This window comes from Vanessa tameamea, chromosome Z (assembly GCF_037043105.1).
Source record: "Vanessa tameamea isolate UH-Manoa-2023 chromosome Z, ilVanTame1 primary haplotype, whole genome shotgun sequence".
In the NCBI taxonomy this organism is placed as follows: Eukaryota; Metazoa; Arthropoda; class Insecta; order Lepidoptera; family Nymphalidae; genus Vanessa; species Vanessa tameamea.
In genome coordinates this window covers 6660004-6683927 of record NC_087341.1, presented here as the reverse complement: position 1 = coordinate 6683927, position 23924 = coordinate 6660004, and the positions used below count along the sequence as shown (strand labels likewise).

The 23924-nt window shown below is 32.6% G+C and overlaps 2 protein-coding genes across 2 annotated transcripts in view; both read left to right on the top strand.

Moving 5' to 3' along the window:
- The first annotated feature begins 2594 nt into the window (after positions 1-2594).
- The window catches only part of Pico (pico), a 107454-nt gene continuing 86124 nt past the window's right edge, over positions 2595-23924 (top strand). Inside the window, exon 1 of the mRNA XM_026641753.2 lies at positions 2595-2833. The gene's annotated coding sequence lies outside the window, so the exon portion shown is untranslated. The remainder of the gene's footprint in view (positions 2834-23924) is intronic.
- On the top strand, positions 17087-20977 carry LOC135194639 (uncharacterized). Its single transcript, XM_064220288.1, has 3 exons — positions 17087-17190; positions 17417-17805; positions 20847-20977. The coding sequence occupies exons 1-3, from the start codon at positions 17087-17089 to the stop codon at positions 20975-20977; spliced, it is 624 nt and encodes a 207-aa protein (XP_064076358.1).

Genomic DNA, 23924 nt, shown 5'->3' with positions numbered 1-23924 from the left:
TTTATTTCAAAATATGCAATCAAAAAATTGCAAGGATTCCTTCAAGTTTCTAAAGCAGTTTCCGAGAATTATTACTTCTATAAAATAATATTTCCTTTTGAAATAACTGCAATGACTCTTACTTAAGATATTACTTGAATATTTTATTGAATTAGCTATCAATGATTGATTAAATTACGTAATTTGATACCTACGTCCTACTTGTATATAATACAATTAATATAATCGTAATTAGGACTAGGTCAATTTACGAACTCTTAGGCGTCAAGCCGCTGAAATATTTTTCCGGATGTTTCGCTATAGCGGACACGGCCATTGTTTTACTGACACCAAAATGGTTTTGTTAAAACATCCTCTTTCTATGTCCAAACAAATTCATTTCCTTTTTGAGTAATCAATCAATATAACGTGTGTCAATCGACACACATTATATGACTAGGTAGGTGTAAAGCAAGATCCTAGGGCCTCCCGACGTTACATATATTTTAAGTAACAAATTTTGTCGGGTAGAGTAGTATCAGCATACGTATATACGTGACGCGAGCAAAAAGTTTCTGGAAATGTCAGTTATTAATTTTTAATCAATAAATTTCAGCAACACTCTCTAAGAGTAGCAAGGTTGTAGCAGGAAAATGTATGTTTGTTAATAATTATTATACTATATGTTTGTTGTAACTCTGTGTTCATGTTCATGTAAATTGAGTTCTTTTGAGATCGATTTTCATTCAGCTATTTACAAATAAATCCTCGCTTAATTTAACTATTGTATATTGAATAGTCTTTATTAAACGTTTAAACATGAAAAGTTACAACAATAAATACATATAGAAAAATAAGATTTTAGAATTGGAAAATCGTTTTGATTTTCCTTGGTCGACCTACACTATCAATTTAACGGAATCCAAGTAATCTAGTTCTCGTTGCAAGTTGTTTATTAAATAAAAGACGGATGAATTGAATTTAATGAATACACAGTCAGTTGTATTTTATGCTATTACGCGTAGGACGTAATTAGCTATCCGTCGATATTATTGTCTTTTGTTCAAAAGATGACAAAAGAATCACTAAAGCAAGATACTAACATTCATACCATGATATATGCATTTATGTGCACATACTTCAAATGAATAATTAAAAACATAAAGGCATTGCAATGAATGCCATTAAATACAGGTTCATTCGCCAAAAATATAGTAAATACACAGCATCACGTTTACTATAAAATACGTGTCAAAATATATGTGTGATATATTTAAATATTGATATTGATATTAATGTTGTTGAGAGTTGATCAAGATTCGACCCCGTTTGACTGCACACAACAATACTAAGTACATATTGCTGTTTGACGGCAGAATACCTATTGAGTGGGTGATACCTTACCAGAGGGTTTTGCACAAAGCTCTACCATCAACTAATATTATAGTGTACTGAAGTATGCTATATATTAGTGTATATTATTCGGAAAGTTATTGAAAATATATTTTATTTTTCTTATCTATAAAAGTTAGGTAACTGACAATGTATGATCGGCTGTTATTATTTTTGATAGTTAAAATAATATAACCATACCAAGACAACTACTATTAGTAAGACGGTTACTCCAATTGCTGTTGTGTTTGTGGCTGTATTCATAATGTTGATTTCAACGGAATATACACAAGTGTACAAATACAGTGACACTCCGGGCACATTCGCGTGTACAACAGTGGGATACCTTACAGGTCTGTTAGTATTGTTATTTAACATCTCTTATATGAAACCATTTTGGGATCAAGTTAGAAAATTCTTAAAATCGCATTGAGTTATATTTATTCAGATAAATTTATACTATTACTAAGTAAAATGTGTTATGTCTAAATCTCTATGTCTTTGATTCGGTATAAGTTTTGATAGTAGGCTAGTAAGCTAAAGGTATACCGAGTAACCCTGTTATAATAATAACGTATATTATGAATAAGAGTTAAATAAGACTTATAAATTTAATAATAATAACAACACAATTTGTATCGAAAAGCCTAAATATCAGTGTTCTGCTCATAAAGACTACAGCAACACTATTATTTTACCGAGTTACATTATGTACCTAACGGTAATTATTTTTTATCGTCCATAACGTAACTAGTGATATGAAATCCGAACACACGTTAAAATCATTCTCGCTTACTTATATGTGGTATAAGCTTACCATAACCACATTTTCAACTTGAATATTTAAAAAGTCGGACATTTAGCTTATCCTATATTTTAGACCCTTTGAAGGTGAAAAAAGGGTTCAAACTTAATCCGTACCAAATTCCATGAAAATTGGTTTATTTATTTAAGCGTAAACGTAACAGGCAGTCAGACCAACCCATATAATATTAGTATGGATATTATGCAGCTAATGCCCTCTAGCGGGAACTAGTAATAAAACTTCAAACACATGTAATATGAATGCAAATATTTAGTTTCTAATGTGGATGGAAGATGTCGCTTATCATAAGAATTATCAAAGTTATCTTTAAAAGCGATAGAGGTCGCTAGGTGACTGATTCATACGAAGAAATCACAGGACATTACTACACACACTTCCGCCTACACAAGTTACTTCGAGTACAGTGACTCCCGCACCGACGGACCGCAGTTGAAGCATAGGCGACAAACGAGCCGCGTTTCAGTGCGTCATGTCTTACGAAATGTGTATCGGCGAATTTTTTAATCATCGATTCGTTTTGTGAACAAAAAAACTCTATCCGGTTCGGTATTTGTTTACTTGCGTGTTGATAGACTGTGTGTTACGAGGTTATAAGACTTTCAACATCTAAATAGGACAAAGTTACCGGCGTAGTTTGTAAGTGTTTAATTGTTTTTGATACGCTTAATTTGAATGTTTACACTATTCGTCCTTAATCAAGACAACTGTTTGCAACTTTAAAATATTTACAATGCATTAATGATGTTTTAAGAGAAAAAAATCTAAAATGTCTGAACGTTATTTAAAAAAAACATGAATTTATTTGTTCGCAATCTGCTTATATCTCGATAATAAATGTAGACTTGTTTTGTTTATTGCTGAGTATACGTTGGATTAAAACGATCTGAAATTATTTTTATAATTATATTTATATCAATATCAAATTAAAAACTCTATATAGTCATACGACGCAACTTTGATTCTTACATGATTAAATAAAAAAATAAAATTAAATATCTACAGGTATTATATTATATTTTTTTGATGTTGATTTATTTTCGTTCTCATTAATTGATATTGCTACTTAAATGCAAAAAAAAATAAAAATGTACACCAAATATTCCTAACTTAGATTGCTCAGATAAAGGTTAAAATTATTATTTATTACTCAAACATCATTATCGGTAACCGGAAATTTATAAAAGGCAACTACAGGCATTATCTCGTAGGATATGTAAATATACACATACTTTATTAATTTATATATGTGCTTAGCGAACGATTGCAGCGAACTAGCTCTTCGATAATCAATACAAAGAGCGTAATGAAAAGTTTAATTAAAGTATCATTTGAGTCGATATTTGTATAAATGATAGATTGATGAATGATATTCTTCTATAGATAAAAACCAAATTCCTCTAATTTTAGAACGCCCAAGATATCGAATGATTTCAATTTGTAGCTTAGATTTAATGTTACATCTGTAATTGTTTTAAAGTAAGTAATAATACTAAGAGGCTTAGTGTGTAAGTTGTTAGGTTAGAACTTTGGCGCTTAGCGATTTAACTCCGTCCGAGAAAATCATTTCCCTTCAGTGATCGATTACGGCTTACGCTGAGCATTACGTAGTGAATGTATTTTTATAAGGAATAGATTTTAAGAGTATAGTATATTTATGTTATTATGAACATTAAAAATAATAATGAAAGTCCTTGATTAACTATAATTTATTTCTTTATATTATTTTACTCGTTTCTACGTCATTTCATCAGTTTTCTTGTATATATGTATTTACACTTGCATGAACAAAATAAAATTTATTATTACTTGTTTATTAGCCAAATACATATCTTTGTTTGATTTTAATAGATGTTGATTATACGATAATGTCTTATTTGGTCGGGTTTTAGGTGTAAGATATTTAACAAAAGTAAATTTTAAGAGAAATATTAGTTGATTATTGCCTTAAAAATAAACGTATAAGAATTATAACGCATGATAACCGTTTATAAATATTTGTAAACATTTACTACAATCTTAATACAAAATAAAGTCTGCCAAGTACGTTACGCATAGTAATGACTAATGATTTTCCTATTGGCAACATTTACTAATTAGAATCGAGTAAATATATCGATACGAGATTTTAAGAGAATGGCTATCGTTTTAAGAACTGTTATCAATCAAAATAATTAATTTGATTATCAATATTATTAAAAAATGTATTCATAGATTGTGTGATATTGGTTTTGATGTATTATATTAAAATTGGGCATTATCGATACACACCGATACACAGGGTACACGCCCTTGTTAACCAAATAACATTTAATATTCAAACTTTAAAAAAAATATTTCCGTCAATTGTTGAGTCCATAGCCCACACCCATATTTCGTATGCGAAATCTTCTTTACAATGCTTCGATGACCCGAGACGGACAACTGTCTAATTAATCATTTATACTAATATTAACTCTATGTTAAGCTTTCACGGCTGAATCATTAAACTAATTTTGATAAAATTCGGTATGAAACAAGCTTGAATCCTATGTCCTCATAGATTACTTTTTGTTAATTATTTTTAGGTATGTAGACACCTCTCAGATGCGGATGAAGCCGCGGTCGTAAAACTAGTATTTTGTAAAAACAATAGAAACAGTCATATCGTTCTAAAAACTTGCTATAATTGTACTGATATAAGTACTTATTTATAATAAATATCAATATCGATATAAAAGTAAAATATAAGAAAAGAGTTTTCGTTCAAAATAAAAATTGAGATTTTGAGAGATTGTTGTAAATAAGGTTTAATTCCGAGAAGCTTCTTATATTGATGTGATTTATACTCATATCATAAAGCGAAAGAGTATGTTTGTTTGTTTGATCCATTTAACCAGTCTCTTCGCGTTGGATACAATTTATTGTGATAAGACTATAACCTATTCTGATGGAAGTAGGAAAAATGATAAACAAACCTTAGATTTACGTATTTCATGCGATTTGCTAATAACTCAGCTATATTAATAGTTTATGATTAATATATTTTTATTTATAATACAACACTTTCTTACTTATATCCATTTTAATTTTACTTCCAAATTTCCGATAACAGTTTCGTCGACGTTCAAAGTGCAATTTTTTCGCACGAGTGATCATAAAATTTTACAAAGATTATTTCATTCATGTATTGCTACTATTATTTATCCTGTTACTCCTTACTAGATGACGTGTGCTTATTTTAAAAATAGTTTATATTGACGAATCATTAAAAAGTGTACTTTTTATATGTAAGTAAATAAATGCTAGTAAAATATTTAGTATATTTTTTATACGTATATAATATGCGAAATATGAATATACCCACAGGACGTTTATTTTATTTTGATATACATAGGTTTTGGTTGGTACTGTTATAGTTTGGCGAGAGCTCGCCATAAAAGCGTCTAGACCGACACTTTTCTTTTTGACGGCATATTAATCCGATAAGTGTTCTGTTAGAATCCTTAAAACATAAAGAAACATAGAATATAAATGTTTTTAACATGATTTTGTAATTACAATATGAAAACATTTATTTACATAAAATTAGAAAGTGATCTAATTTACTTTTACTAAAAGAATTGTATAGAAGTCAACTTATATTATAATATTATAAACTTGTATATGATCAATATTGAAATCGAATAGAACGCTACCTATAGGAGTTGCTGTCATTATAAAAAGGATATAAATGTTTTAATTCAAATATAGAATTTGAACGTCATATTTCTTTCATTCATCTTTACATTTATTTTAAAAAGTCGGGTACTTTTTTTTTTGTATAGCTACTTCATAATAAATAGGTCAAATGTATACATGTATAGTTACGATGTTGCAGAATCATTTGAACACACGAAGTCAAATTGAAAACGAAGGAACGTTCACTTAGCTAGATGAAAATGAACCAATGAAATTATTGCAACACAATTGCACTGTGGAGTAGTCATGTCATTTTAATAACAAAACGAAATTTCATCGAATCAAAGAATAGTGGTTATACAATCGTCCACTGATCCATATATGTAGATTCGTTTTATTGGATCCATATAGTTTACTTAGTTTCGTTTCCGATAAAGCTCAAATATTATTTACTTGAAGACTCTTCGAAGAATCATCCACCAAAACAACATGATAATAATTTATTGAATCTTCGTTCTCATCATAACCATATTAAACATAAACTGTGTACCACTAACTCATAGTATTTCTGCCTTATTCTCCGTTCGAATGGTGTAATATTACGTCGTATACGTCCTGGCAATAAATCGAAGGCATTAAAATTATTCATAGCGCTTTACAGCGCCCGCGCCGCCGACGTTGTGAAATATTGACTACACACTATAGACACAACGCTACACATACTTCCACTTGTAGTTATTTTATATGAAACGTTTTATAAATTTTGAGCTTAGAAAAATTTATGACGTAAACGTCACAATATTGTTGTGTACTTACTTTATATTCCAAGTATTCGTCTTATATTTTTTCTGTATTACCAACCTTTCTTTTTCTACTACTTACTTTTAGACTTCCACTGAACACACACACACTTCCAAAAATGTTAAAAGATCAATTCTATCAGTTTTATAAGTTAAACAATAACTAATAAATACATAGAAATACATAGTGTTTCATAATAAATATATTTAAGTTGAAAGTAATTTAAAACCGTCATCAATTTGTTTGTGCTATATCGAATACATTGTAAGTGCCATCTACATTGGCCGTTCAGAAATTAGTCACGAGCATCTGTGCAGATGCAATTTATAAGAACAAAAGTGTGAATAGAGAACGTTATTTAGACTAAAAATGCAAATACGCCTATTACATGGTATTTTAATTTTTTTTAAATGAACGAGTATTAATCCACAACAGCGCGATTTTTAAGACTTTTCTGCCTCGCACAACCACTCTGTGGAACCAGCTTTCGCCGGCGGTTTTTCCGAACCGATACGACTTGGCAACCTTCAAGTAAAGAGCGTACTCTTTCCTGAAAGGCCGGCAACGCACCTGCAAGCCCCCCGGTGTTCCAGATGTCCATGAGCGGTGATAGTCACTTTCCATCAGGTGAGCCTCCTGCTCGTTTGCAACCTCTTAACATAAAAAAAAAAAAAAAAACGAGTCTATGAGACTTGCTTCAGTCCGGCCATCTTTCGCATATCTAGACACGCGGTAGCGTGTCAGCCAAGTTCAAGTAACAGAACTGGCGAGCAGCACCGTGTGTAATATTACACGATACACGAACCATTTGGAGCCACTTTTGACCTCCTCATAACTCAAAAACTATTTGACATAAATGTATCAAGTTTGGCTCATGTATTGAAACTCGCGAGATACATACGTGTTTCAAATTTCATAAACGCATCTCAAACGGTTGTTTAGATATTAACGTCTAAATATCGTCAAGAACTAGCCAAGACAGACCTTAGGCAACAATACATTATCCTAAGTTATAAGAAGAAATGATATTTTATGTAGTTATAAATACATTTCAGGAAGGACCATTGAACTTGGCACCCATTTAGATCTCACTTCTTTTGTCGTTAAAGTCAACAACCAAGGTATATATCATAATATTGGACTTGGCTCTCATTTTTACATTTATGTTTTTGATGGGATTATTCTTACTAATAACGTCAGGTTGTGTGCTCTTTGAAAGTTATGATAATGACAACGGAGAGGGAACGGGAAAAGGCCGATCTTGCTCGGCGTTGATGACGAAGGCGTCGACTTCGCATTCCCACACCCCCGACGTTCGGGCTTAAAGGATAGGACGTGACCCTGGGGCCGTGGACGTGTGAGGCGGGGTCCTCACGTTCCCTATTTCGGATCGCCCTAAGGAAGACGGCAGCCGGGATGGCCTCGTGCTAACGGCAGCACCTCCTAATTTGAAGCATTACGTATATAGAAGTTACTACTGCGTACGGACGTACTAGCGAAAAGTGTGGGGGGCGAGATTATCCTGAGAAGAGCTCCGCCGATACACCAGCAGAGCACTGCACGTGAGGGGCCGCAGATCCGTAATATTGACACGATCCCGCAACCTCTCGGATCCGTGCCAAGGACGGCCATTGCAGTGGTTTTAGTGGGCAAGAATCCCACATAATCCGGTTTCCCCCGATTTCCCCGGTTATGAAGGTTTCCACTGCCTGGAAAAAAGATAGGAAAATACAGACATAGTAAACGTAGAAAGGGTTAAGTAATATGAAATGAAATACGTTTTCGCTAGATTAATTATTTAACTATATTAAATGTCAAAATAATTCGGGGAGGTAATTAAGTCAAAAATAAAATCAGCAAACATATTCAATGTGACAACTCCAATACAACAAATTTAGTGTTACTAGTTTCAAAAGTTTAAGCGTTCAATATACTTCCCGTTATGATCAACAAAGACCGCTGTAGTTTAATAAACATCTTTGACAATGTTTACAGTAGCTGTTGTTATGCCTTAGGAAATTAATGGAGTGGAGTCATTAATGTCGGGCGCTCGAGACCGCCGCGGTCAATCCATCTCAATATAACGTAGAAAACTACTGTTACCATACTTTTAAAATTATAATCGACACGCGATATTCATGTTAGTCGGTCTTATTATTAAATTAATGAAACATATCCATAAACTACATTAGTAAACAATACTACAGAAGATAATTAAAACGGTGTCGGTTTCATATTAGCCAAATAATATATACAGTATATACCAAAGTTTTAACAAGTAAATAAAAAGTAAAATGGTTGTCTATTAATGCCCCATTGCTAGGCTAAAACCTCCTTTTCTTTTGTAAGTAATGGTTTAGACCTGAATCCAGCTTGTTGAACGATACAAGAAAAATGTCAAGTGTGAGATGAATTATACATACAAATAAAAAAAAACAGCGATGCTTGACGTGAGTTTGATCCCGTAACCATCGGTTAATCCTCCGTTTTTCCAATTAATCTTAAAATTAATAAGATTTAAAATCAAAATGATATTTTATATTCGAATATATATGTATGTATGAAATAATATAATTTAACTTGAAAATGTTTTTAGAGGTGGAAAATGGGTCGTTTTTTTAAGGCCTACGGGAATCATAATTTTTACTAGTCATTCCTACTTTGAAGCATTACGTGTATAGAAGTTAGTGTTTTACAGCAACATACAGCGGATTCTTCATGTAAAAAAACCTAGGTTTTCACGTTGACCGGTCGAAATATATTCATTTCAATTCATTCATTGGATTAAAATTATAGTAAATGGATCCATTAACCGTTACGACTGTGGTCTCTGAAATTCAAGGAAATTAAATACAAATTTATAAGATTATTTCGAGCATTTGATGTCTCTATTACATGATAAATTTCACGACGAAAAAGACTATTGATTTACGAATAAATGTTGACTATCCTTTGCTTGCCTGATAGAATTACCACAAAGGCTTTGTAAGCAAAAATATGTAAGCCTTCCAAAGCACACGTGGCAAAATTTCAAACTATACGTTTTACCCTTCTGGACACTAATATGCTGTATATAATAACATATTAAATTGCGATTAATTTTTGTGCGTATTATAATTGAATATGTTGTGTTACTAATAACACGTGAATTTATATCACAAAAATTAAAACCAAAGGTATACGTAAATACTACAAATATATCTGTAACAGTTGGATACTTATTCTCAGGTAATACTGTAACTTCAAGTCGATGTAATATTTAGGGGTGTGACCCTTAGACGCGAACAAAGAAAGGATTAGTCAATGTATTTGCCGCGAGTGCTCTATATGTGTGTATATATACTTATACATGTTCATGTGACAAACACTTTAATTTTATTTCGAATGTGTTAGCTATGAGGATCATTAAATATCGATCGTTGAAGATTTCGTCGTAATTTTTAAACGGAAGACATGTGTTCGATTTTCATTCTTTACTAGAATTGTTTTATTTCACTATGGGCTCCTTTTCTTGGTGAACATGTTATTACTGAGTGTACAATTAAAACATAATGTTCTATTATCAAATCGGAACAATATTTTTCCTGTGTAACCCATGCGACTACACGCCCGCCCTACCGCTTATGCAGATTTCTGATGACTGATCCAAATGAAAACACGAAACTTTGTACATCACAAAGGCAACCCCTGACTGAACGTGGGTATTTCCTTCATTTAAATGTTCTTTTGGGGGTTTTGTGTACATACTGGCAAACAATAAGTAATAATGGCTTTTATCCGCAGTGGTTTTCGAATATTGCGTAATAAAGAAAATACTACATTTAATAGGAACGTTTATATGACATGATTTTAAGTATTTTAAAGATTTAAAATGTGTTTCTGCGTTTATAAAAGTCGACTGAAGTCGGGCTTGGCTGCAAAGCAGGCATTTCACGCGACAAAGATTCATAAAAGGGCTCTCTTGTCGTGCTCATTTCGGTTAGGGCTCGCCCCTTTCTAGTTTTGTGGCTCATATTCATGACAGCTATATTTAATAACATTAAACATATTTTAATGACTAATTTTAATAATTATTATTATCATGTATTTAAGAATATTGTATAATTTGTTATATTTCTAAATAAATACAAATAATATAGGCCCTATTATTTGGTTACGATTTTAATTAAAATTTCCACAATGTAAAAATATTATTCCGTGTTGAAGAGTCAGTGTTGCAAAAATGTATCGCGTGTGTAATCCCCTTTACAATATATCATTTGGTAGTGTCTAGGTATGCAGACGCCCTAAGCACGCCAGCTGGTACGGATGAGTCACGAAGGAGGGTCGCCTTCCCCTATACAGTACCCGATTTGCAGTAAACAATATTAGTTCTTATAACTATTATCAATAAGATTATATTTCGGCATACAATTGTTAATTTAGTCAGTTTACCAAATAATGTTATATATGGATTATACTTAGAAAAATATGCCAAATGAGTAGTGTCATCGTCCTCAAAAGATTATACTAATATTAAAAGAATTGATAGATATTATATCTACGGAACCAAGTAATGTCCACTTAGTTATTGTTTAGAACATTATATTAATAAAAAAAAAGTATTATGTCTGATACAATTAAAAATATTAAGTTAATTCTAAGTATATTTGAGTAGGCAAGTAGTATATAATCTTATGTACCATTTTTTTTTCCGGATGCTTACGAACGACATCTGGAAAAAGCATCTTGCGTGTTCCTGAGATGTCTCCTTGAATCAAAGGTGAATGAACGTTTCAACAATAGTAGTATAATATCGAAATATACGAATCGAATGTGTATTCAGTTGGTAATTTTATTTCATAAATTACTTTAACTAAAGTATATTTAGCATTATCAAACATTAATCGTTAGCCACGCTGCATTAGTTAATTAATTTTGATGGGTGTGGATTGTGTTTAATGAATCCATCCGCGGCAATAGATGTAAAATATTTTAAATAAATCAGCTGACTGTATTATATGACCAATTTGGATAGGTGTTAGGTAGGTCCCTATGACTTATCTTGATTCCTGACAACGTAGGCAAACTATCATGATGATCGGTTGAGTAATGAAAATGTGAAATCGTGACCAAGATACTCGATTTTTTTTTTAGTTAGGTTATGTCATTTATTTCGTAGCTTTTATTTACAATACTTATTGATGTAAAATTAAATTGTAATTGTAGATTTAAAAACGCCATTATAAAAATAAAAAAAACACGTCAAACAATAAGTGTAATATATTTTATATCACTTGATGGTAATGCTTTGTGCAAGCCCATCTGGGTACCATCTACTCTTCAGATATTCTACTGCCAAACAGCAATCGTCAGTACTGTTGCGTTCCAGTTTGGATTTTGAGTGAGCCAGTGTAACCACATGCACAACGGACATAACATTTTAGTTCCTAAGTTTGGTGGCCATTGGAGATGTACGGAATGGTTAATATTTCTTAAAGCGCCATTGTCTATGATGGTGATCACTTTTGATGATAGTTATTTAGGTGGCTCATTTGCAAGACCGCCAACCGCATATATAATAAAAAAACCTCTCCTGTTTATTTGTATTATATAATTGGCGTATCGTTCATCCGATTGAGTTGTAACTTTGGACAGTTGTTGGCACGTGCGTTAAGCTTTCTGACATTTTTGATAAAAATAATTGAACCACACATTATATGCATGTATTGCATTAGTCACTCATATAAATAATAAGTATAATTACATTCGAACGGCTGCATGGATTATATTATTAATTTGTTTTAATTAATTGCCTTATACATATAATAAATTTGGTAAAAGAGGAAATAATGTTTAATTACTTTTTCTTCTGGAATCATGTTTTGTATCAGATAATAGTGATTATACGACCCAAATTATTGTTGTACGCTACCTTTAATCACAATACAATGTAAGGTCTCTTTCTGGTTTATCAATGGTATAAATACACAGAATAGATAGTGAAGTAATATGTTAAGGGGATAGGTAGATAGGATCGTTAGGTAACATAAAGATGAAAAAGTAATAATCTCTCCCGATCCAGGGCTGTAGTCGTGTCAGAACTAACTCAAATTTGAGGTTGAGTTAATTGTACAAATAATACTAGTGATTCATTATTTTAAAAGTTTATAAGTCACAGTAATTAGCTTTACTTAAAGTATCTATCTTGTATTACAATATGAGCATGTTTTATATACGCAATATTTATGTTTAATCTGTCTGTATTACTGATAAAGGCAGGATAAAAAAGGTATCCTTTGAGTGAGAACGTTTTATCTCAAAAATCAACAATTTCCGTCTCGCGTGATTGGCGATCAATAGAAAAAAGTTTTTTTTTTTTTTGTATAGGAAAGCAAAGACATACAAAAAGATCACCTAATTGTAAGAGGCCACCAGTAGCCATAGACATTACTAACGTAAGAAATATGAATTAAGCAATCCTTAATCGTATATAAACATAATCTCGGGAACTAAGATGTCAGATTCAAATAATAAGAATTACATAGCCATACAGTCCATACCAACGAGTAAAAACAATAAATACAAGCAGGCTACTTTCAATCGTTTTCGATTATTGTGTAGACCTTATCTCTTGTTCTGAATATGGGTAGATAAGTTTTAATGTAGGGCTAGACTAATTAGTGATGATATTAAAAGTATTTTTTTAATAGCTCGGCCTAACTAATAGACAAACACTAGCGATAAAGATAATACATTCATTACGACTTATCGATTTTGAGTTTGCGACTCGATAACGGTAATTGGACGTCGATGAACCGGCGGTGATCGATCACGCTTGACTTTAACGCGTTTAATGTACTGTTTCCGGCGCAGGAGCATTAAACGGGCCAAGGGTTAACCTTTATTTACGTTCGTATCGATAAAACTATAAGAGATGACCTCCTGAATTAACAGCTATATTAAAAAGTTTAATTTGCTTAATATTGTTATTTTATTAATAAAATCTTCGTATTTGATTCAATAATAGTATTCTACAATTGAATATAAGTAACAATAATTGTGGTTAACAAATTATTCTCTATATTCATTATTTAGAGTTTATATTTGATTGATTATTCGCTTTCTTTTTTTTAAAGAAGTTTAGTGCTATCAACTAACTACATTATGACTAACAGACATCTTTTTATACAGTATTATAAAATAAAGGGTTGTCTTTATAAAATAGTCTATATATCATGTCTGTATTTTTATTTAATAAATGTATTTTATGTATATGTATTTCAGGAACTTCCATTACGTAATATATTAATAAGCTTTATTAAACCTAAAATCAAACCGCACACTAAGTTATATCATAATCTAAATAAACTACTGAGCGCAGTTCATATCCTCTTCCAGTAATCAATGTAACAAAGGCAGGTCAAGAGTTGCCCCTATTGTCAGGATATCGGCGTCTGGCGCCGCACTAGTGACAGCTTATTTGAATTTGCAGATAGTTTCTCGATAAAGCCATGCATATATTGTGAGGTTATCAACACAATCTGAAATACATTGTGTGTTTACTACGCTCGTTTTAATTCATTCATCATCTACATTCACTTTCTAATATTGATTGTGACATATTTTTTTTGGTTTTTACAAAATTAACCTATAATGTAGTAATAATGATCATATCACTGAACGCATGTTCCGATGAACAGCTTAAACCATACGATTTGGGAAGTTTAAATCTTAAGGAAACTTGAATTGAACAACTACAATTGTTTTATTATTCTTATAATTTTTGGGTTATTTAACTAAGAGATTTTCCTTGGATATGTTGACATATTGTACTTATAACTAAACGCTACGATCGTAACGAACGGAGCAATAGCCATAAATAAAAATAATAATATAAACGTCAAACTATCTTGTAAATTGAAGGCTCATGACATGTATGACACAAGCATAAGCGTGGGTCAAATAAATTCGTAGTTGTTTGAATACATGGCTAGCATGGTTTAGACTTATTTATGAATGGAAGTATTTCGAAGGAAGTATTTATAAAAGTGTGAGGAAGTGTTGAAAAATATGTGAAAAAATGTTGAAAATACCTTTTGAAAGATGCAATCAAGTTACAATCGACAATATTAAAAGAAAAAACTTTACCGTTTTATTCTACTATATTTTTTTTTTATCATAGATCATATTGATAGTTTATTTAAATGTTTATTAATTTATAATAATTAGAGTTATGATTACCGAAATAAATACCGCGGTAAAATAAACCAAATACTTATTGCATTATTTAGATAATTCGTTTCATACATATTTAAACATTTCTCATTTTTTAAATGTGTACATAAATAACGTAGAATATGAAATGGTGAATAAAATATTATTAGAAGGGTAAAAATCATATCCGAGGGACATTTCAAAACCACTTCTATCGAGTTATCGATAAATGCAGCCGCTTGATGCAGAACTGTGAACTCGCTCAAAACGCAGCAAATCAGATTATGTTTGATTGCTACCGGACGTCCCGGTTTAAAATAGTCCATAGGAATTTAATTCCCATTCAACAATTTGTTATTTAACACCGCAATGGAAGTTTAATTTCTTTCATATTAGGATTATTGCGAGATTGTAATTTAAAATTGTAGAAGATTTTTGTTGATGGATATGTAAAAGTGCATATGTTCGAAAATGAAAAATACACAAAGGAAAGTTTGATTCAGAGAGAAGAAACGAAATTGTTATTTTTCTTTAAACGAATTATTATTATTTAAATTATCAACCTGAAATTCGTTTTAAAATTAAACAACGAATCTTTTATATATTTTTAATGCAAACTAAATTGAATCACAAACGAATTTCGGTTACTATATTCAAAAAACGTTTCGGTTTAAAAAAATAGTAACCAAGCATTATTTTTTGAGGCTTTAAATCTCCAATATTAATTTAATCATCACCGAGCCGACCTGCTGAAATTTCGCACACAATTAAATTTCAGATGACAATATAAATTAGTTTCTAACCTCAAGTTAAACATATAAATCACATCACAGATATAGAATAGAGGAAAAAACAATGCGACACACATAACACCATGTAGGTCATGTTAATTTGCAAGTGCACAGCAATATTGTGCCCAATGGTTGATAGAGAAGCATTATATACCAATCACTTGAACTAATTTCAATGAGAAAGGCCTTTGAATGCAATTGCTCGGTAATATTGTGTATGCACCCGTCATGATTATGTGTCGTGCCAATCAAAGTGTGATCTTGATAAATAGAAATGTGAGGACAGTGAACGAGATGCGATAGTTTATTTCTAAAGCTGTTTATACTATTTACATTTCCTGGATGGATCCGTGGTATCGCTACTGCTATTGAATATGTTCCCCAGCGCCGTATGGAAGTATCGGAAACATCATCCACCTTCCTGTTGCATTTCCCGTTTTCTCGCTAGTAGTTCAGTTTTTACAGCGAACCTATTTTTAGAGAATATCCAGACTTTGTATTGCACGTACGTTAGCTACGTGTCATATTCAAATATATGTTTGTTTATATGTTGATGTAATAAAGACAGATTTAATGTTACGAAACCGCAGTATCATATCTTATTAGTCTCTATTTACTATGTCTGAGTCTATTTAATATCTTAGACTTAAGTAAGAATATGATTGCTTAACTAATTTTAGTGTTTTCAATTACGAGAGTAGATCAGATGATGCAGTCCGAGATTGTTCAGTTGATAGAAAAGTATATTGGAAATTATAATATCATCAAAACAAGCACCATTTTTGTCATGTTTCTAATTTATTTTCATAAGAATTTGAAGGAAATCTTGAATAAATGTGCATTGGTTGGATTTAATTTTGACACCTGTGCACCTAATAAAACTAGAGAAACATTCGTTAAATAATTCCGTGTCTTCTCTTTAAGAGGTTATTCTCTTGGAGTAGGTCTTTGTCAAGAAGTAGAATATATACAGATTGTGGCTTTAATTTTAAAAATGATATATATTGAAAATGATTATAATGATATGTATTAAAATTGCCAAGCTACATGAAAGTGTAATAATATTCTCCTTCCAATTACAGTTTGTGTATCCTCATAACTTTATATCGTTAATACGTGTCTATATTATATAAAATTAATTTAATTATAAAGAAGAATTTGAAAAACATTAAAGTGTATGAAGAGAGAAATAAAATAAAATAGATGCTTATAAATAATTATTATAAAAAACTAAAGTATGATCTTGATAAATAGAAAAATAAAATATGTTAAAATATGCTTAATACACTAACATAGTTGAATATTAATTACGACAATTGATTCGTTGACGATTAACCAGTTTTGATTAGCAGATGTGGTTGCAGTAGGCAATAATTAAACCCTTCCGAATGTGGTGGGGCCGGGATCGCTATGCCGGCGTCTTTATTCCGGCGTAGTGAGGTCGATGGCGCTGTACGGTGCCCCGATCTGGGTCGACGCCCTCACTGCTGACAATCGGGCCCTGCTGCGGAAGCCGCAGAGGGTCATAGCGGTGAGAGGCATCAGAGGGTACCGTACGGTGTCGTGGACTGCGGCGACACTTGTCGCGGGCGATCCGCCCTGGGAGCTCCAGGTGGAGGTGCTCGCGGAGGTGTACCGGTTCCGGGTCGAGGCGAGGAACCGCGGCGACCGTCCAGGGTCGGCGGAGGTCGGGCGGATCAGGGCTCTAGCCCAGCAAGCCCTGATCGCCCGATGGCAAGGGGATCTGGGGTCACCCACGGGGCCCTGGCGACAGTGGAGGCGATCCTTCCCCACTTGAGTCGCTGGGTCGAGAGGAAGAAGGGCACACCACCTTCAGGATGACACAGGTACTTACCATGCACGGATGCTTCGGTAAGTACCTGCACGGAATAGCGCGGCGGGAGGTGTCAACCTCCTGCCACGAGTGTGGTGCGCCAGACGACACGGCGCACCACACCCTGAGTGAGTGTGCTGCGTGGAGGCCCCAGAGACACACCCTGGCGGCCACTATGGGCGGACACCTCCCGCTGCCGAGCATCGTCAACGAAATGCTCGGTAGTGAGACGTGCTGGTCGGAGATGCGCTCCTTCTGCGAAAACGTGATGTCACAGACGGAAGCCGCGGTGCGGGAGCGGGAAGAGGATGCCGCTGCAGACCCGCTCCGCCGAAGACGACCGGGGAGGAGGAAGAAGCGCTACGCGCACCTTCTCCCCCCGCCTCAATTGGCGTCGCAGGGACTAGGGGGGGTCTCAGTACCCCGAGAACCCCCTCTAGGTGTTGGAGGTCCGCATAGGCGGGCCGACCGTCAGGGCGTCACGGTAGCATGCGCAAGCGATCCCGTGGCGCCCGCCGAAAGACGGAGAGGGTACCGCTGGTTTTTTAGTGGGTAAACCCGGCGTACCTGGGCGCACTCGGCGTCCAGGGCTCCGGAGAATCCCCCCCCCACCCCCCACTTTCTATAACGTGGGGGAAGCGCGTAACGCGTTTTTCCAGAGAGAAAGAAAAAGAAATAAAGGCACTAATTAAACGAATATTGGGTGGTGGAGTATCCCATTGCTTTAGCTAAACGCGCTATGACATGAATTGTTATTAATACAACCATGAAAGTAATCGCAATGTATTATTGGACGGTATCTATGTGTCGAATTTATAATAAGTTTTACTAAATTAAATTAATATGATGAAATTGTAATCGATATTGAAATCTATCATTGATGAAACGTCGTATGTTACAAACATACATACCAAAAATAATAATAAAATTAAACGTGTTTGATTTGTGGACATTATTCGGATGTATGTTTTTTTACGCATCTTTATAAACCAACATGTATATTCTCGTTCTGTATATAAGTAGAAGTTAATTACTGAAGCTTCGCATCAGTTGTTAAATATTCTATCACTTATGTTTAGAATGAAACTATAAGCCAGATACTGAAAATACTATAAAATTTCATTAACATAAAAGGATTATTCGTGGAAAATATTTTTTCAATGTAAGTTGACGAAAAAAGCTTCGACTTAATGCGTTTTTGCAGTAAACAATATATGATAACTCTTTGTTAAGGTTGTAAAGCTTTAAGAGGTTTGGAAAAATCTGATATACAAGAGCCTAATGGTCTAGTGAAGACAATGTATGGATCTTAAACAAAGATCGTGGGTTCATATTCAATCATGTCTCACTGAGCTGTGCTTAATTTATTTATTCAGTATGTGGAGGTGGCATCATCATATCTATCCATTCAGGCGTCCGATGACGACACGACAGGAAAAGGGAAGGAAAGACTTTCCCCCACTAATTCTACAACAATAATTTCATAAAAAGAATCACTATTTAATCAAGACTGTTTAAAAGCTAGAACCCAATGAACCAGTTAATAAGTGGCGAAACGAGCACTCTCCTTAATGAACGCAGACAGAAGCAAAGAGATGAACACGAATGTGCACTCCACTGCAAAATTCACACAAAGAACCAGTGACCGAAGCAAAAGATATCGTACCAAATGAATGAAATTGTAGTTATATTGATTAATAGTCTTATTTACGATATTGCGATAGTTCGTATTAGATAATCACTTAGCAACGGATTGTTTACACACACACACATGACACATATATCAGCTGTTTCTGCTTATGAAAATATTGAATCTATATTACTGAAACAGATTTATCACGCACACCTTTATTTCCTAAAATCAGCCTGTAAATTATCATAGAAAAAGATCTTGTTTATTAATGAGAATAAAGTTTCTAGTATATTCCGCCACGAAGCTCCGAAGCGGGTTGGTTACATATGTGACATACATTCGTCCTCCACGCGCAGGCTTACTCGATGTTGCAAGCTTATCGATCAAGAAAGATATTAAAAACAATAATGCAGTACATCACTCACTGATGCTTGCCCGGTTATGAACCCGCAGTCTTCTATTGGGATTAAATTGTTCTAGTCATATTCTTCTCCGTTCCATCTTTATAACATCGCCGTATATTAATCTTGATACAATGTTGTATCTGTATTTTTTTTCGTATCACATTAGAGCCTCTTAAAGTTCTGGTAGTTATGGGCTTATTCTGATAATTACTGACTGACAAGTGTAATTAATTCTCAAATATAAAATACTGACATTTTGTTTGCAACTTCTGCGATATGTACACGAATGGTGTAAATGCTATATTTTTTAGTACATTACATATTAGTTAAATCTAAATCTTACATATTAATAGCGTAAGCCGATTTTTGTCCCAGTCCCGGTTATAGTCGCAATTTGAAGAGCTCCAGCCGTAGATGTGCAGATAATTAAAGAGGATTGTTGATTTAAATTTACTAAATTGATTTAACAAAGAATAAATTTTCGAGAGCGGAAAAAAGTTATTGGCTGGTTAGACAGCGGTACTACGGCTGTATAATAAAGAATCATAAAAACGTAAACAAAATTAAAGTGCATTTCACTTTTTTTATATTATATTTTAACAAACTCCAAATCTAACTGAACTAATGTTAATATTAAAAATTTCTTTCAAAAGAGCTTCCACCATTTTGTCATCAACCTGTCTTAGGTTTCGATATTCCCAAAAAATCTTTTGATTAAACGCGAAGGTTGGGAGGACCCACTAGTATATATAAATGAGTGAAGTGAAAACTATAAACACCGTTTTAAGAATATTGCGCTCATGACGCTCAGCTTAGCAGATGCTCAGCTGACGCTCATAGCTTGCTTGCTTATTAAGCTTAATATGACTTATGACAAGGTATAATTCTATATATCTATCAAATCAATGTATCTTATATGTTTTATTAGCAACTAATTACGGTCGTAATTGGGCCAATGGGCGACCACTAGTAATGATTAATTAGTGCGTTTTGATACTTGTCAGCCGCTGGCTGACGATGGCTGTGTTTGAAAAACTTTTGTCTCGTAAACTTCGACACAATACATAATAAAATATTTAAAATAGTTAATTCATTGTTTCACCGATCTGATCAAATAACGGAAAACCGAAATTATTATTACTAATATTACAATGTGAATCTAAATATTTCAATTTAAATGTATTAAATAAACTTTTCAAACATGAACTTCATATGAATTATAATTAAACATATATTTAAAGTGATATAGTTTTACATATATTATTGTTAATTGAATTTAACGAGAAATTGACACACCAAGTGTTATTAATATATTTATATGGTATACTGATAGATATTAATTGGTTTAATGTCTTCGAAGTGGTTGAAAGGGAATCATTACTGCAGTATGAGGGCGGAGACAATAAGGAAGATCCACACAAAGACTGCTATGACCACCAGACCGTCGTGTGTACTCAGCTTTGAGTTGAACAGGAACACTCCAACTAATATGTATAGCCCTATTGAACTAAATTAAATCAATCTAACTTTGTATTTTTGTTATTAAGTGGCGTCACATATTGTGTTACTTACTTATTGAAGTATTCGGTCTTTACTCTGCTAATAGTAAATATTTAAATAACAATAATTAATAATTAATTTGTCAATAACGAAACACTGAGTATAAAAAATAATGAGAAAAAAGAAAAAAACAAATAACAATAAAAACACAATTTTAACATAGATTAAAATTGTGTTATCGAATTCGACGTTTTCTAAAAATTCGAAATAGTATATTTTATATGCAATTGACTGCTATTTAACTAATATGTACCGGCGTATTTAGTAAGTTCTTACAGATTATTAAACGAAAAGGAGAAATCTCTTTAACTTCATTCATTAGCTACATTAAAACTTTACTGATTTGCAAATTCATATTTTATTTTATTTTATTTTCCTTTATAACTTTAAGAGGTTTAGAAATATTTGTCAAAAACGTTTAACATATCGCGTTATTATTATTATGTTTTAAAAATAACGAGAGATGTCCTGGGACATCCGGTTGGAACGAAGTTTTTGTATTATATCATGGATTAAAAAACCGTCACAATGAAATAAATTAAAAGTGTTAGAAAATAATTAAACGACAAGAAATAAAATTGCTATTAAAAATCTCCTGTGAATTAAAACTTTCAAATAATAGAATAGACAAAGACAGAGAGTAAGAAAAAGGTCTCCTTACGTGACGATATCTGCCATATATAATAATCAATGGCAGTATTGTAACATTGTAATCGACAATTAGGTTCTTCGTAATATTATTAAGATGTCCTAGGTGGCCTATATAATAAGTCCGTATCAATACGAGTAAGCTGATAGGGGACGGGGTGCGACGACCGCACATCGGGGTCGGCGTGTACGCACAACGATTATAAAACCAAGCTACTTTATTATAAAAATAAATTTACTTTAGCTTTTCAACGGTCCTACTAATATGCTAAACTTTATTTAGATATTTAATATAATTACGCTCGAAGGCTAAAGAGAATTTAAAAATAAATGAATTGACTTTCAAATGATTAGGTACAGGTAGAACAGAGTTATTTTTAACTATTATTAAAAGGCAGAGCAAATTTATATGTAAAAAAATGATTTCACGGAGTATAAGTTTAAAAAGGTTTTGTTACAGTTCAATTAGTTCATTTTACAACACACTATGTGTTTTACTTTACTTTACTCTATAAATAATTTTTAGGTTTTATTAATAGTCATCGTGTCCTCTAATTTAACCTAGATTATCTAGATTCAGCTATGCGCCCACTCAGGGGCAACCTTCAAAAAAGAGCTTGGTTAACTTCATTGCCCGAAAAGTCCGCAAATAGCTATTATTATATTTAAAAAAAAAATATCTTCCATATTCAACATCGAGAATCGTGATATTGAGGTCATGCTCATGAATTTGTAGAATAAAATTACTTAATCTTTGAGTGTTTCATAAATCCAAAAAAGTCCTCTCTCTATATTATCTCATAAATATGAAATTAATTTATGAGTATTAATTGTGTCTATCTAACAACATCGTTCACGTTAAAGTAAAAAAATACACAAATCGTTTTAAAAAAGAGTCTTCCAGTCACTGCTTTCAAAAACAGACGAATCCGTTGTTTTGTTATTGTCTAATAAATTGATCGCCATAAAGGGTTATTGGCCGGTTCACAGGTTGTTGTATAATAACATACACTCATTGCTTGCAGTATTTTAAACCAAAATAGACCGTAATTTCAAGAGCTTACAAATGATTTTCCGTCATCTGCGGCTTAATTTAAATGTCCAAAAAGCCTGATTTAAATATTGAACTTTATTTCTTAATAATTACATGGTTGAAATTAGCTTACATAACTTGAATAGTTTTCAGTATTCCTGAAAATGACCTGATAATTTCGTCGCTGTAAGCGTTCGTCCAATTATTCGCTTTATTGGTTTTTCATGTATGATTTATGAAGTTATTAAACCAACGAGCTGAACATATTCTCTTGAAAGTGCATCCTCTATAGCTTCCATCTTTGATGCAACAATTTCATTACGTCATACGGAGGTGATGGTTTTAACGCTGTATTTGTCACATGATTGTATTAAACTTTATGCATAACCTACTTCAAGGTGCTGTTCTCATTAGTCTTCCGACTAAACCGTAAATCTATTCGGATTTCTTAAAGTAAAAATTGGCGATTATGAAATATTGACAGGAATTACGAAAAATCATAATTGTTACATTTATGAAGTGCAACGAATTATTTCGGTAAAAAAATAGTTAAATACATTTTTATACAGCAACTACAACCCTTAACAAAATTAACGAATAAGGAATTATAAGCATGATCTGTGTAATTAGTGTGTTTTTCCTTGTTGATAGTATTCTCCTATGTGTAACCGACAATGCAATTTTTTTTCCATTGTATGTTCTAAACATTTGCACATAATAAAAAAATAGTTATAAAGTAATATTTGTATAAAATTTTTTTTTAGTTATCTGTTATAATTGCAATTGAGCTGTAAAGTTTGTATCAACGTTAGTATTTATCTAAGTTCTTATCTTACTTTAATTATAAATGCGAAAGTTTGTGTGTTCAGATGTTCGTAACTCAATCACGTACGGTAAGACGGATTCTAATGAAATTTAATATAGAAGTCGATTCTGAAAGAAAACAGAAGATAGTAGTATATTTAATTTATTAGACAAACTGAAATGAATAAGTATTATGGCGGGCAAAGACTATTTTAAATTATACACATATATAATGATCTGCTGTTAAATGTCGTTGTTTTAAATATTAATGCCAAAACATTCATGGTTTTGAAATTACTAATATTTCTCCAGTGGCCGAAATACAAACATAATCTTTTCATGTTTCAAATATATTTACTGTTTTCT